Below are 12,533 nucleotides of genomic sequence, written 5' to 3' on the forward strand. Positions count from 1 at the left end.
ACATGATGATTGTGAGGAAGGATGAACTCCTTTGAGGCCGGACTTGTGTTGCTTTTCATGAGTGTGTGTTAGAAGCTGGTTTATGTCTATTGCACAAAATGTACCAAGCAAGACAGAAGCTGATAAAGGGAGGTTTGAGCTTCATAGTTAAAGTGCGTCATAAATAAAACAAACAAAAGGATCTCAAGATGCTGCATTGAGGTGAAAGGGAGAAGGGTGCTGTACTGATAAGCAGGTAAAAAGGTTGGAGAAGTTGGAGAAGACTACAGGAGAGTGAACTCCAGGGACTCTTTTATAAATTCATTTAAACTTTGTAAACAAAACCAGCAACAAAGAGCAGTGCAAAGTTTTAAAGGAAAATGTGCATGATGTTATTCTGAACCCCTTGTGTGTGTGGTCTCATTAGTCCAACTTGGATAGACAGAGTGAAATCCCTGTACTGGCTTTATGTTCTTTTAATCTCTTACACTGAATGATGTAACCCAGTCACTGAGTTGTTGGTTTTTGGAGTTTGGGGGGTGGAGGTGAGTTTATTGCTTTGCTTTATGGCACTGTAAGTGTGTCTATATGGAGGACTAAGACCATCTGTGGTGTGCTACTGGTTAGTTATGACCTCTAAGATGTAATTTATTGTCTATTTTATCTTGTTTGAAAGTAGATATAAGACTTGCCGAGTCTGTAGTGTTTTAGAAAGCACCGAGAGCCGTGGATGGGGAAAATACAACTTAGAAGTACTTCTTTTTGCAGGCATCAGCTGCTCAGATGATGATGAAAAGCCCCGCAAAAGACGGCGAACGAACTCTTCTAGTTCTTCCCCCGTTCTCCTGAAAGAAGTCCCGAAGGCAGTGACTCCTGTCACTAAAACTATCACGGTGCCTGTAAGTGGCAGCCCCAAGATGAGTAATATCATGCAGAGCATTGCCAACTCTTTACCACCACACATGTCGCCTGTGAAAATAACCTTCACTAAGCCCTCAACACAGACAACAAACACGACAACACAGAAGGTATGTGGGGGAAGCTGCCAAATGTTACTTTATTCTGGTTTTATCAATGAAAAAGACGTGGTTTGACTCTTCCTCTCTGTGAACTGTCTAGCTGTTTTCTTTAAGGATTGTGCTGGGGAGAAGGTAATCCCTCTTTAAAACCAACAAAGAGGAAACCAAACTCTTGTATGAATATAGTTCACCTATGTGTGAAAGGACCTGGATTGACAGCCGTGGAGACTGAAGCCCTCTTTTTATCCACAGAACAGGTACAGCACAGGCAGCGGGAGTGCAAGCTTCCCCCAGACTGCCCCACCAATGTGCCTCAACCCTGACCTGAAGGGACCACTTCTAGGGATGAGAGGGGATTCAGTCTCCATGCTCATTCAATTCTTGGCCTCTCTGGTGGTGAGACTGCCAACAAGGTTGCCAGTTAGTACCATTTGTGGTGTTGGGTTTTGTGATATGGACACTAGTCCACTGAGAACTGGATCACATAGGCCACTGAACAGCCTTCAGATGGTAACAACTATTGGTCAAAGGTAATCTTTCTTATTTCTATTTTCCTTATTTATAATTATTCTTTGCCGTAGTCAAATTCCAGAAGTCAAATTCCAAGCCTTCTATCTAGAGACTAGTTTTTTGGGATCTATAAAGCTTATTCTTGGGGCTTTATTTTCCGTTCAGTACTAGTGTGCCATTTCTCATTCCACATTAACAGTGTTACAGTGATCAACATCAGTTGCGTTCCTTCAGCCGAGTGTGTCCAGCTTTCACCAGAACACGGTGTGTGGAAAAGGTTTTCCATGAAATTTGGTGTTGGACTCAGATTTTTACATGCCTTATCTGTGGCATGATTGTTTTCCCAGGCTTTAGGAAGCGTTTCAGATGAGTCTACATTTTTGTTCTTAAGATTAAAAAAAAGATGAATGGCTGGGGCCAAGTTCACTCTTGGTGCAGTTATTAATTAAGGCAGACTTGGGGCAGGGGTTGGTCTTGATGCTGACAGGCTGATGGTGGCTGGCCACTAACAAGCATTTTTTTTTTCCAACTGTGAGAGTTTAACTACTGAATTCAAAACTTCCCACGGTATTTGTTCTATTAGTCTTAATTGTTTTGTGACTCTGTTTGGATTAGCAGAGTTCCCGTGTCCTGGTTTTTGGAAACCTTAATCCGAAGGAAGATTAACTGCAGTAATGTGCAATAAAGATCTCCTTTTCTGGCCTTTTCCCACTTCAGAGCGTGCTGATGCTTTCATTTGATTCTCTGGTCTTTAACAGTATCCTTAATAAAATTTAATCTCTGAATACATGTATAGAAATCCATGAGCAAGCATAAACCATCACATAAAATGTCCTGCCTTTGGCACAGCAAATCTGCAGCTGGGCTGGGGCTTGCTCTACCCATGCTGATGCTCTTTTAGGCTCACCTGTTGTGCAGGAAGCATTTTCTGGTGTGTGCAGCGAGGAATTTTTTTTTGGTGCAGGAAGCATTTTTTTCTTTAAACTGTACAGTTGTATTAAGTAAGTTTGAGTGTTCTGTATCATGGTAGTTAAAGATGGAGTGTATTAAATCTCCAGGAGGAAGAGAATGGACTGTTGAGATGGTCTTTTCTGCTTGATCTGACATGGAAATTTTAGGGTTTGTTTTGCACAAGGTTATTTGACTCTTGCTAATCTGCAGTGACCAGCTTGTTTCACTGGTAGCGTTTGTATCTGAACTCGTCACCCTGCACTCTTTCGTTGCATTTAGATATGCCAAATCACTGGATCGTGTTGGTAGGAGAAATCGCTTGTGGTGGTTTTAAATTAAATATCAAACTTGTTCCACTCCAGTTGAGAAGGTACTTTGTAAACAAGTGCAGCTGGGTATGAGTGAAGTGGTTGGATTTGAATGAAATTCTTCGTTTCTGCCTGCGAACACACTGAATTGTTCTGACGTTTTAGTAGGTTGGCGGAAGATTTGTCCTAACAACTAATAATGCCACAGCTCCAGATGATGGATTCTCTTATAAAGTCCTCCCTGGGACTCAGGGAATCAGGGACTATGTTTTGATGTCTCTCAAAATAGACCTGACAGGACTAATTTCACTTATTTTAGGAATTAATTTTTACCAGAGAGATTAATAACAACAACAAAGCAACACTTTTTTTAAATCAGGCAGTCTTTCTGCTGTAAAAGACGGTGCGGTTTTGGTACCCATGAAGAGGTTACTGTGATCATTCAAACATACATGAGAAAATAGTATCTCAAAAACGTATTTATTGTGATCTGAGCTTTAATGTTTTATATTTTTTACCCTAAAATTGTGTTTTCTGGATACAGCTCATCCATGAAGATCGCTAAACTTTGTTCTACTGTGTTAATTTTTAAAGTAGTAGTAAAGAGCCCCAAACCTGCTTAGTCAGAGGCCAATGATCATTGTGGAACTATAACGCTTTACAAGCTTTTTTTCCTTCCGTGATTAAATAGTGTTATTAAGTGATAATCTTGTGATGGTTTTCTCTCTCTTTGAATGAAGCAGAAAGGTCTTCAGGAGCTATGATTATGCCCAAATTCATCCTACATATCTGTACTTGGTTGAGATGCTGAACTTGCCTTGTTGCGCTGTGGGTTATATAGGGAGTTTAGTGGGAATAATCTGCCTTTTTAACTGCGCGTGGCTCTTTGTATTGCTAAATGAGTTAACCGAGATGGAATGGAGCTGGCCCTAAAATTGGTAGTAAGGTTTGGCTTTTCCTCAGATCAAGTTATTCAAGGCTTGGCGAAGTATTGGGGACCATAAAACAAAGCTCTGGGGCAAAAAGAGAGGCAGAGGCAGGCGTCGCGGTGAAATTTGCTGCATTTATTCCATTCATGTGGTTATCTCCCTTTGTTTTTTTTTTTAATTATAAACTCCTAATCTGTTCCTGCTTGATCTGTCCCTTAAGTCTATTTCTGGTGCCATTATCATATTATTTCTGTATCAGGCCCGGTTTCAGTAGTCCTTTAGTGGTAGTGGAAGGCTTTTGGCTTGAGCTGAACCAGGTTTTCTTTGCTACTTCGGCACCTTTTCCTATCTGCTTTTGTGCCATCAAATCGTTAATAAGTTCTAATTTTCAAGGTTGTAACAAATGAAATTTTATTGGGACAATTGCATTATTAAACCAACTGCTTAATATTCCTGCATGTTAAGCTGAAAATTTGTTGCATTTCTGTTCTGTGTGTTTGTTCATACAAGGAGCTTCATTTAAGTAGAATAAAAGGAATCTCTTTACGTAAATAGTCCCCGTATTCAGTGCTCAATAAGTGCTTAGTTTTTAGGTCAGTTGTGTAAGAGCAAACTTCTTCCAACGTTACTCGGAATTCTGTGTTTTTCTATGTCAGCTCAGATTCATGGTGGTGTAATGGTAGCTCATGTGAGGGATAATGTTTATTCTCTTTAGGCAAATGGTTTTCAGACAGATAAGAATTGAGGGTACTAATTAAAGCAGAAATTGTTTCAATCCTGAACCAGTTTTTTCACTGATGAAATATTGATCGTTTACAGCCTTGTGGATCAAATCTGTTTCCCATTACTGACTCAGCAACTGCTTGTTAATTGTTAAAGAGAAGAAAAAAAAAGCATCTATTTGCTCATTGCCGTTTCTTGATGTATGTGCAGGGTTTGGGGAATGGTTTTTAAGACTTGCTGGAAATCCCTTCAGTTCCATTTGAAACGGGCTTCAGGATTCCTGGCCCAGTTTAACAAAGCCAAGCAGTTCATTCCTGTCTGTTTGCCTTCAGAGATGAGATAATTCTACTTTAATTAGACAAGAATTGTTTTCCTCAAAAAACCCCTTCTAATTTTAGGGAAATGTTTATCACCACTTCTTCAAACTAATGGAATTTTTCTGTTGCCAGCAAATGTGATTATGACACTCATTTTAAATGGTCTTAATACTCATGTGTCCCTGAAACTAAACACACGTAGACAGATAAATTACTGAAATTTTATGCTTTTCAATAAATGCAAAGAACAAATGAATTTCTTGTTCTTTTCCTTCTTTCAGGTGATAATAGTAACCACCTCTCCAAGCTCAACTTTTGTACCCAACATCCTTTCAAAGTCCCACAACTATGCAGCAGTTACGAAACTTGTCCCAACATCAGTCATTGCCTCAACTACTCAAAAGCAGCCGGTGGTGATAACAGCTTCTCAGTCCTCTGTGGTCACTAGTAGCAGCAGCAGTAGCTGTTCCACTGCCTCCTCCACGGCGAATACTATTGCTGTGACTGCTGTAGTGTCATCAACGCCATCAGTCGTTATGTCAACGGTAGCGCAAGGTATGGCAATAACATTGTATTTATAATATTTGAGTGAATCGAGAATAAACTAGGGAAGACTTGCTTTTGTGTTTACATACGATGAGTAAAGCACTGAAAGAATTCTGCTGAGGAAACTAAGCCAAGATGCTCTGCTAAAGTTCTTGTTGAACTCTTTCTCTCTTCAACAATTAATATGCAGATCCTCTTTTTAAAGAAAATGTGCTGAGACAGAGGGGTGTTGCTTTTTATTTTGAAAAGATTTTGCTTGAAGCATTGAAACTATAGCCTCAAAGTGACGAGCTTTAAGAGCTCTGTCTGATGTATGGAAAATGGATGTTCCCAGTGCTCGAAGATGATTGCTTCTCTTAAAGCCTGGTTTACCAAACCATGCGAAGTTAACACCAAATAAATACAACTTACGCTTGACATGCCAATTCTTCAGAATATTTCTTGTGGTAACTAACCTCGATGACAGTTCTGAAAAAGTAGAGACGTGTTTGCATCTTTTTATTGCTGTATTTTGTCAGCATGTCAGTTTTCAAGTCCTTAAAAATGAAAAGCCAAGTGGACCTGAATTAAAATTCCTAGGTTTCGGGTTTCTGATTCCAGCTATGGCTGCCAGCTTGACTGATTCAGCTGCACAGCCACTAGCTAACATTTGGAAGGGAAGCTGTGCATGAACGAAAGGGCCTCAGTGACCAGCACTTCAGAAATGCTCTGCCTGACAATATGTGTCACGTTGCAGTTTTTCCTGGTGCATATTTTCCCTTCTTGTTCCATTCCACAAGAAGCTGGGCAACCAAGTCGAGATTAAGGAGGTATTTTGCCTTCCATATTGCTTCTGTTAATCAGGTCCTGAAGATACTAATCTACAGACCACAGGGGCTTAGAGCAGAATTTCCTGTCATTTCATCTGTAGATTTTTGTTGGGTTTGACCATGGAAGAGGCTGTCACTCTGAAATACAATAGGTGGAATATCTCTTCAACAGTTTTTTTTTTTTCAAGACTGTCAGTGTCACTGCAGAAGGTGCTGGTGAAACATTTTGTGACATAAGCTGATAATCACTCTGCATGGGAAGAAAACTAAATTCATGAATGAAAACAGCTGCCGAAGGAAATGGAGAAACCATCTTTAGACAGTGCAGTGAGAAAAGGGTTGTATATTTAGATGGCCAGAATTGTAGTTCATTACAATGTCTTTGTCACTGCCACCTGTAAATGTTGAGGAGAAATGAGAGGAGATTTTCTCACTGTTTTCCACGACTTGGTTAAAAACCGACTTCATGAGACATGGACTTTGTGTGTCTCTTTTTTTTTATGTGTCTGGATGTGCAGTTCAGAATTATAGATGAAGCCAAATTTTGGTAGAAATATTGTGACAACTATGGAAGGAAATGAAATAAGAAATAAGTGTTAAGGTTTATCTGGGAACTTTGTTTTTCCATCTTACTACAAACTTGTTCTATGACTTTGACTTGTAAGATTACTTAACCTATCAGCCCCAGAACCGTGTGTTCCCCAATTTTCAAACCTACCTTTATGTGGTTCATTCTTCTACTGTAACATTGCTTGCTAACAGATGCTCCCTTTGAACGTTGATGGCTTTGATTGTTTACCATCCTCATATCCCTGACTTTTTGTAGTCATGATCTTCACCATAAATATTGTGCTTGCTTGAAGCTTACAGATCAGGCTTTGAAAGAATATTTGTGAATTATTACTAATACAGAAGGTGGAGGAAGTAGATGGGGATTGTGGTCTTTTCATTAGCTGCTGTTCTGCTGCCACATTGAGAACATATAAAGCTGCTTCGCCTCCAAACAGAGCGCTTCTGTGATGCGGGAGATTTTTTCCCCCTCACATGCATCTATGTATTTTCAGTAGTAAAACTGCAAAATTATTTTAGAAATTGTAATATTTTTCTTTCACGTTGCACTGTTCAATCTTAAACCATTTATTCTTTCACAGGTGTGTCTACATCGGCGATTAAAGTTGCCTCTACCCGACTACCTTCCCCAAAAGGTTTGGTTGGGAATCCAACTCAGATCTTAGCACAGTTTCCCAAACAGCATCAGCAGTCCCCCAAACAGCAGCTGCACCAAATGCAACAGACCCAGCAGCAGCCACAACAACAGCAGCAGCAGCCACAACAGCAGCAACAGCAGCTGGTGCAGTCGTCTGTAGCTCAACAGCAGCCAACACAATCTCAGTTGCCACCTGGCATCAAGCCCACCATTCAGATCAAACAGGAATCAGGTAGCTGGAGTTAATCTTGGGTCATACTGGTGAGGTCTAACCACAGCTCAAAGTAGGGCAGAACTCTGGCCCAAAACGTGCATGAGGAGGTCTTGTTAAGGCATAATTACATGAGAACAGGATTTGGTGTTAAACCTGGATATAAGTGTAGGATGTCTTAATGTTTTCGTTCAATATTAATTGAAGACTTTGGTTCTGTTGGTGTTCTTCTCTGGTTCAGGTATTACAGACCGATGTTTTATATTTAGAGTTTGCTGAAGATCCCAGAGCTCTTCAACTATATCAACTGGAAAAAGAAGTTAATTCATGTTTTAATTCTTTTCTTGGGTCCAGAAATCAAAACCTGCTTTTGAGGTACTTGTCAAAACAAATACAATTAGATCTGAGACTGGAAGCTGGACTGAATTCTTTTTGTATCATTGATTCATTCAGTTGACTTTGGGCAAGTCATATAATCTTTCTATCTTGGCTTTACCCTCTGTAGAATACAGTTTGCATCTCCGTAGGAAGTGATGTCTGCAGAGTTACCTCATTCTAAAGGAAGAAGTGCTATAAAAGTGCAAAGTATTTTTATGTCCATATTTTATATAACCATGTCCGTAAAATTATTATTTTATATTCATAGTATTTAGCTCAGAGGATTAAAGTAGGCCGTAGAATGAAAAAATAACATAGCCATACTCCTGTCCTTTGAGAACTTTCCTTTTGGATTATAGGACTGTTGCCTAAGAAAAAAATATCTACTAATGAAGACAGATAAGAGACCTCCACCCTCCAGTCACTGAACAGCATTGGATCAATAACTACCTCACTCCTTGCCTTCTAATACTTTTGAATCTCCTGGTGTGCAGCTGAGAAGTGAATCTCGCAGAGGTCCCATTCCACTACACAAGTCGAGAGACAAGGAGCTGAATTCTTGCTGTACTAAAGCGTCCTTATTCTTTGTTTTTGCTGATTCTACTCACGGCTTGTTTCAGCCTGGTCCCTTTGTGGCTTCAAGATAACTGATAAATCAAGAGGAGAGAGAGCAGTATACTTAAAGCTGCCTTCCCTAGCCAGTGTCATTACACCCACAAATGCTCTTTGTGCGGAAAGCTTTTCTTATTCAGAGGGATAAAACTCAATTGGGCTAATTAAGACGCATTCAGATTTACAGACTAAATTGATAAAGAACTATTTCAGTTTTAGATGGTTCGTTGTATATGAACCAATTCAGTATTGGTTGTAACCTCTTGGTTACTGGGAAAAGTTCTATTTTTTTGAAATTGTGGACCAGAAAAGGTTAAAAATCGCTACGGCAAATCAGTGATGGATTGGAATCCCATACCTCAGTGGGAGTAACTAGGGATTGAAACAGGCACGTGAGAGGCAAAAATGGTGACTGTCTTGTTATTTGCAAAATAAACAAAACCAAAAGCCCCCAAAAAACCAACCTAAATGAAACAAATTCTTTTCAGGATCAAGCATACACGGGCTCAGAGTAGAAGCCTTGTGAGGCTACCTGCCTTTTAGGGCTTATTCTGAGAAAGCGTTTCAGAAAGTAACTTTTCGTGCCTGTATTTTAACAGTGACCTTTCTCCTTTCCTAGGTGTTAAAATAATCACTCAACAGGTGCAGCCCAGTAAAATCCTTCCCAAACCAGTTTCAGCGGCCTTGCCCAGCAGTAGCAATTCACCTATTATGGTGGTTAGCAGTAATGGGACTGTCATGACAACTAAACTGGTCACTACTCCCACGGGTAAGTTCTGGCTCTGAGAAGGGAAGGGAGGGTAAACCCAGATGTACAGGTGATCAAACATGGATTATTAGGGTAAAAAACCAAAGCCCTGCTCTCTTGTGAACAGCACACTCACAACCCTGTTGATATTTGTTCTAGATTAGGATTGTTTGCACTTTATTCCTCTCACAATCTTTTTGAATTGGCACACAAAAGTACAACCCTTTCCTCCCTGCCTGGTTTATTGTAAAGGAAATTTTCTTGCAGCTTTTACTGATACTTTGCACTTCTCCAGCACCTTATATTAGACAATTCATGTTAACTTTTAACCTCTAGCAGATATAGGTCAGTACCATTTCTGTTTTGCGTATATGGACTTTAAAACACAGGTGACTTGCTCATAGTCCTGCAGTGAATTTATTAAAAAGGCCAATAAATTGAATTTTAGACTCCCAGTGTTTTCCTGGGGATCTAATTGTATTTGTGATTTCTTACTGATTAAAGATCAGAAATCATGCAGACTGTTTAGATTGTAAACTTGCATGAAGAAAACTTGAGAGGCAGCTTTATCCTACCTCTAATTAGCTTCCCCAATTTTTTAGCATGGATTGGGAATATTGGCATAAACTAGTTTAATATTCTTATTTTAACTTCAGAAGTACTTCACAAAAGCACTCGTAAGCACATTTTAAAAAAATCTAACAGTTCTGCAGTTAATTCAGTTGGTAGAAGCTGTATTGTGCTCTTTTGGGTTTGAACACAGGGCTTCCTTGTTGTAACACACTGTTTTTCTTGGTGATCTTTAGCAGTTTAGGTCTGTAGTGCAGTATCTGCAGCAGTACAAGCAGGATGGAATTACAATGTCCGTGTAGCTGATGACTCGTTATTATTTTGAGCAGGTTTCTTTTGTGAATTCACTTCATTCTGTTTCCATTCCGAGACTTGAGTAGGTCTAAAAAAACAGCGTTTATACCATGTCAGGAGGATGTTTTTGTACTGCTGAATGGGAACTCCATAAAATGTTATTATTGTGCATTACATTGTTCTCTTAGAGTGATAGACCGGTCGTTCGTGGTGGTCTTTATATCTGATACAGAAGTGAGAGTGTAGGCGTCTTTCAAGAGAGGAAGAGATCGGTTCTGGTAGCTTCATCAGACTTGGGCATCTAAGGAAGCAAGTGGCAAACACAGGCAGAATCTAAACACCCACTGAAAATAAAAATCTTAAGCACAAGGATGTGAATTAAAATATGGGGCTCATGGAATATTGGTAAAATACTTCAGGAGACTCTTATGTTAATCTAAGGTTGGAATATACTTGAATATTGCTCTGTGGGTTTAAAAAGTACCAGCAAAATTGGGAAGGGTGGTAACAAATCGCAGTGTGGGGTCCTTAGAATAAAATATATAGCTTTTATTCCACAAATACTGGTAGAGGTTCATCTTCTAACAGAACTTTCTTGTTCTCTCTTTTAAACAGGAACTCAAGCCACATACACACGGCCCACGGTCAGCCCCTCTCTAGGGGCTCGGATGGCTGGAACTCCAGGGGCTGCCACTTACGTGAAAACTACCAGTGGCAGCATCATTACTGTGGTACCAAAATCGCTGGCGACGCTGGGAGGGAAGATTATCAGCAGTAATATTGTTTCTGGTAGGCGTATGAGTACTTTGATATTAGGATTTGCTTTGAAATTTAGACTTGCTCTGTTTATTCAGGGCTTTTCTGTGGGTTACCTGCTCAAATAACTATTCGAACTGTATTGGAGAAGGTGATTCAGAAGAGATATAGGTGAGGGTGAAGAATAGTAATGTGTAGAAGTTACGGAGGTAAAATGTTGTTAAGGATTGCAGTAGCTCGTGTGTTTAAGAAGGAAATATCTGATGTGAGGGAAACCTAGGAGGAAAGGGGAGAGTGGGGAAGGAGGACTACTATATTGTTCTCTGTTAGAGAGCAGAAAGATCAGAAAACCGTATTAGCCCAAATTTAAAGCACTTTATAATCTAGATGCTGCCCTTTTCCGTTCCACTGCACATCTGAAGAACCAGAATAAAACTGAAGGGAGTATGTGAAACTCAGCTGGGCAGTCTCCACCTTATCTCATCATTCTTTTATCAGTGTCAGCCTGGCTTTCCCTCCTCCCATGTTCTCACTTCAGTTTTTCCTCCCAGCCTTGCTCAGACCCTGCTGTCTGTGTTTGTTAGTATGCTGATCAGCCTTGGTGCTCTCTGCAGCACAGCCTCTAAACACGGGGTCTCTTCAGGACCAGCACCAAGCGCACTCACAGCACTCACAATTTCTTAGTGTCTGTTTTGGACTTGAAGTAAAGCAGAAGAGCTCTGCTGCGTTTCCTAGTACAGCAAGATCTGCTGGGTCTGTACATCCTCTCTGGTAATATCTTTAAATTACTCAGAGGTCCTGTTGTTAGTGCTTAAAAAAGACCTGATGTGGTGACAGCCAGCTCCTGTCCCTGGAAGGTGCTGCACAGACTGCCCACTCTGGAGTGTGGGCTCAGAGGTACCTCAGTTTTTCAGATCCTGAATTCTACAAAATGCTCTTTAGGGCTGATAAAGCAGCTGCTTTGGAAACAAGTAACTTGTTTAGCCTGTTGTGGGTGTGATGAGTTGTTAAGATTTCTAGATCTCCTAGTGAGTTTATAAACAAATTCAAGTAGTATTCTGATCCAGGGTCCTGATAAGGATAATAACAATTGTCCTGAAACAATGCAAGCTTGAAAAGGATTCCTCGGGTTTTTGTTGTGTTTTATAGTGGGGTTTGAATTTCTTGGAGGGATTGTTTTTTGGTGATTTGGTTGTTGGTTTTTTGTGTTTTGTCTGTTGGGGTGGATTTTTTTTTTGCTAAGGGGCGAGTCTTCAGATGCATCTGAAGTCACTAGAATTAAGTCAGTCATGGTCTTGTCTCAGCGTATCTTCCTTTTCTCAGAATTAATAGAATTATTAATCTGAAATACGTAGTGAAGAATCCAGAGGCATCATAAGTGGGTAGTAGGTAGTGAGGGGAACCCTCGTGTTTTTTGAGTGGTACTTACTTCAAGGAGAAGGTTGAAGGTGTTGATAAAGAAAGCTGCCTGAGTAGGTACTGAAATGGCAGTCTGAGAATGCTGATGACTTACTATCGGTATGCGTCCTCTTGTAGGCTGTGGAGGGTTGACCAGAATTGCCTTTCACTGCAGGTAAAGAAAAACCTGATACAAGGAATGGAACTAATTAAACACTGGGAGAGGACCAAAAATAGCCAACACAGCTCTTCAAAAAACAAAGAAACC

General features: G+C 40.1%; 1 protein-coding gene across 1 annotated transcript in view; it reads left to right on the plus strand.

The window, feature by feature from the left end:
- The window catches only part of LOC104490582 (chromosome unknown open reading frame, human C11orf30), a 38,194-nt gene that overhangs the window by 12,419 nt on the left and 13,242 nt on the right, over window positions 1-12,533 (plus strand). Inside the window, exons 6-10 of the mRNA XM_010132884.1 lie at window positions 748-1,007; window positions 5,018-5,291; window positions 7,243-7,530; window positions 9,119-9,268; window positions 10,727-10,900. Coding sequence (XP_010131186.1) covers window positions 748-1,007; window positions 5,018-5,291; window positions 7,243-7,530; window positions 9,119-9,268; window positions 10,727-10,900 — 1,146 coding nt within the window. The remainder of the gene's footprint in view (window positions 1-747; window positions 1,008-5,017; window positions 5,292-7,242; window positions 7,531-9,118; window positions 9,269-10,726; window positions 10,901-12,533) is intronic.

The sequence above is a fragment of the Buceros rhinoceros genome, unplaced genomic scaffold, assembly GCF_000710305.1.
Source record: "Buceros rhinoceros silvestris isolate BGI_N320 unplaced genomic scaffold, ASM71030v1 scaffold11763, whole genome shotgun sequence".
Taxonomy (NCBI): domain Eukaryota; kingdom Metazoa; phylum Chordata; class Aves; order Bucerotiformes; family Bucerotidae; genus Buceros; species Buceros rhinoceros.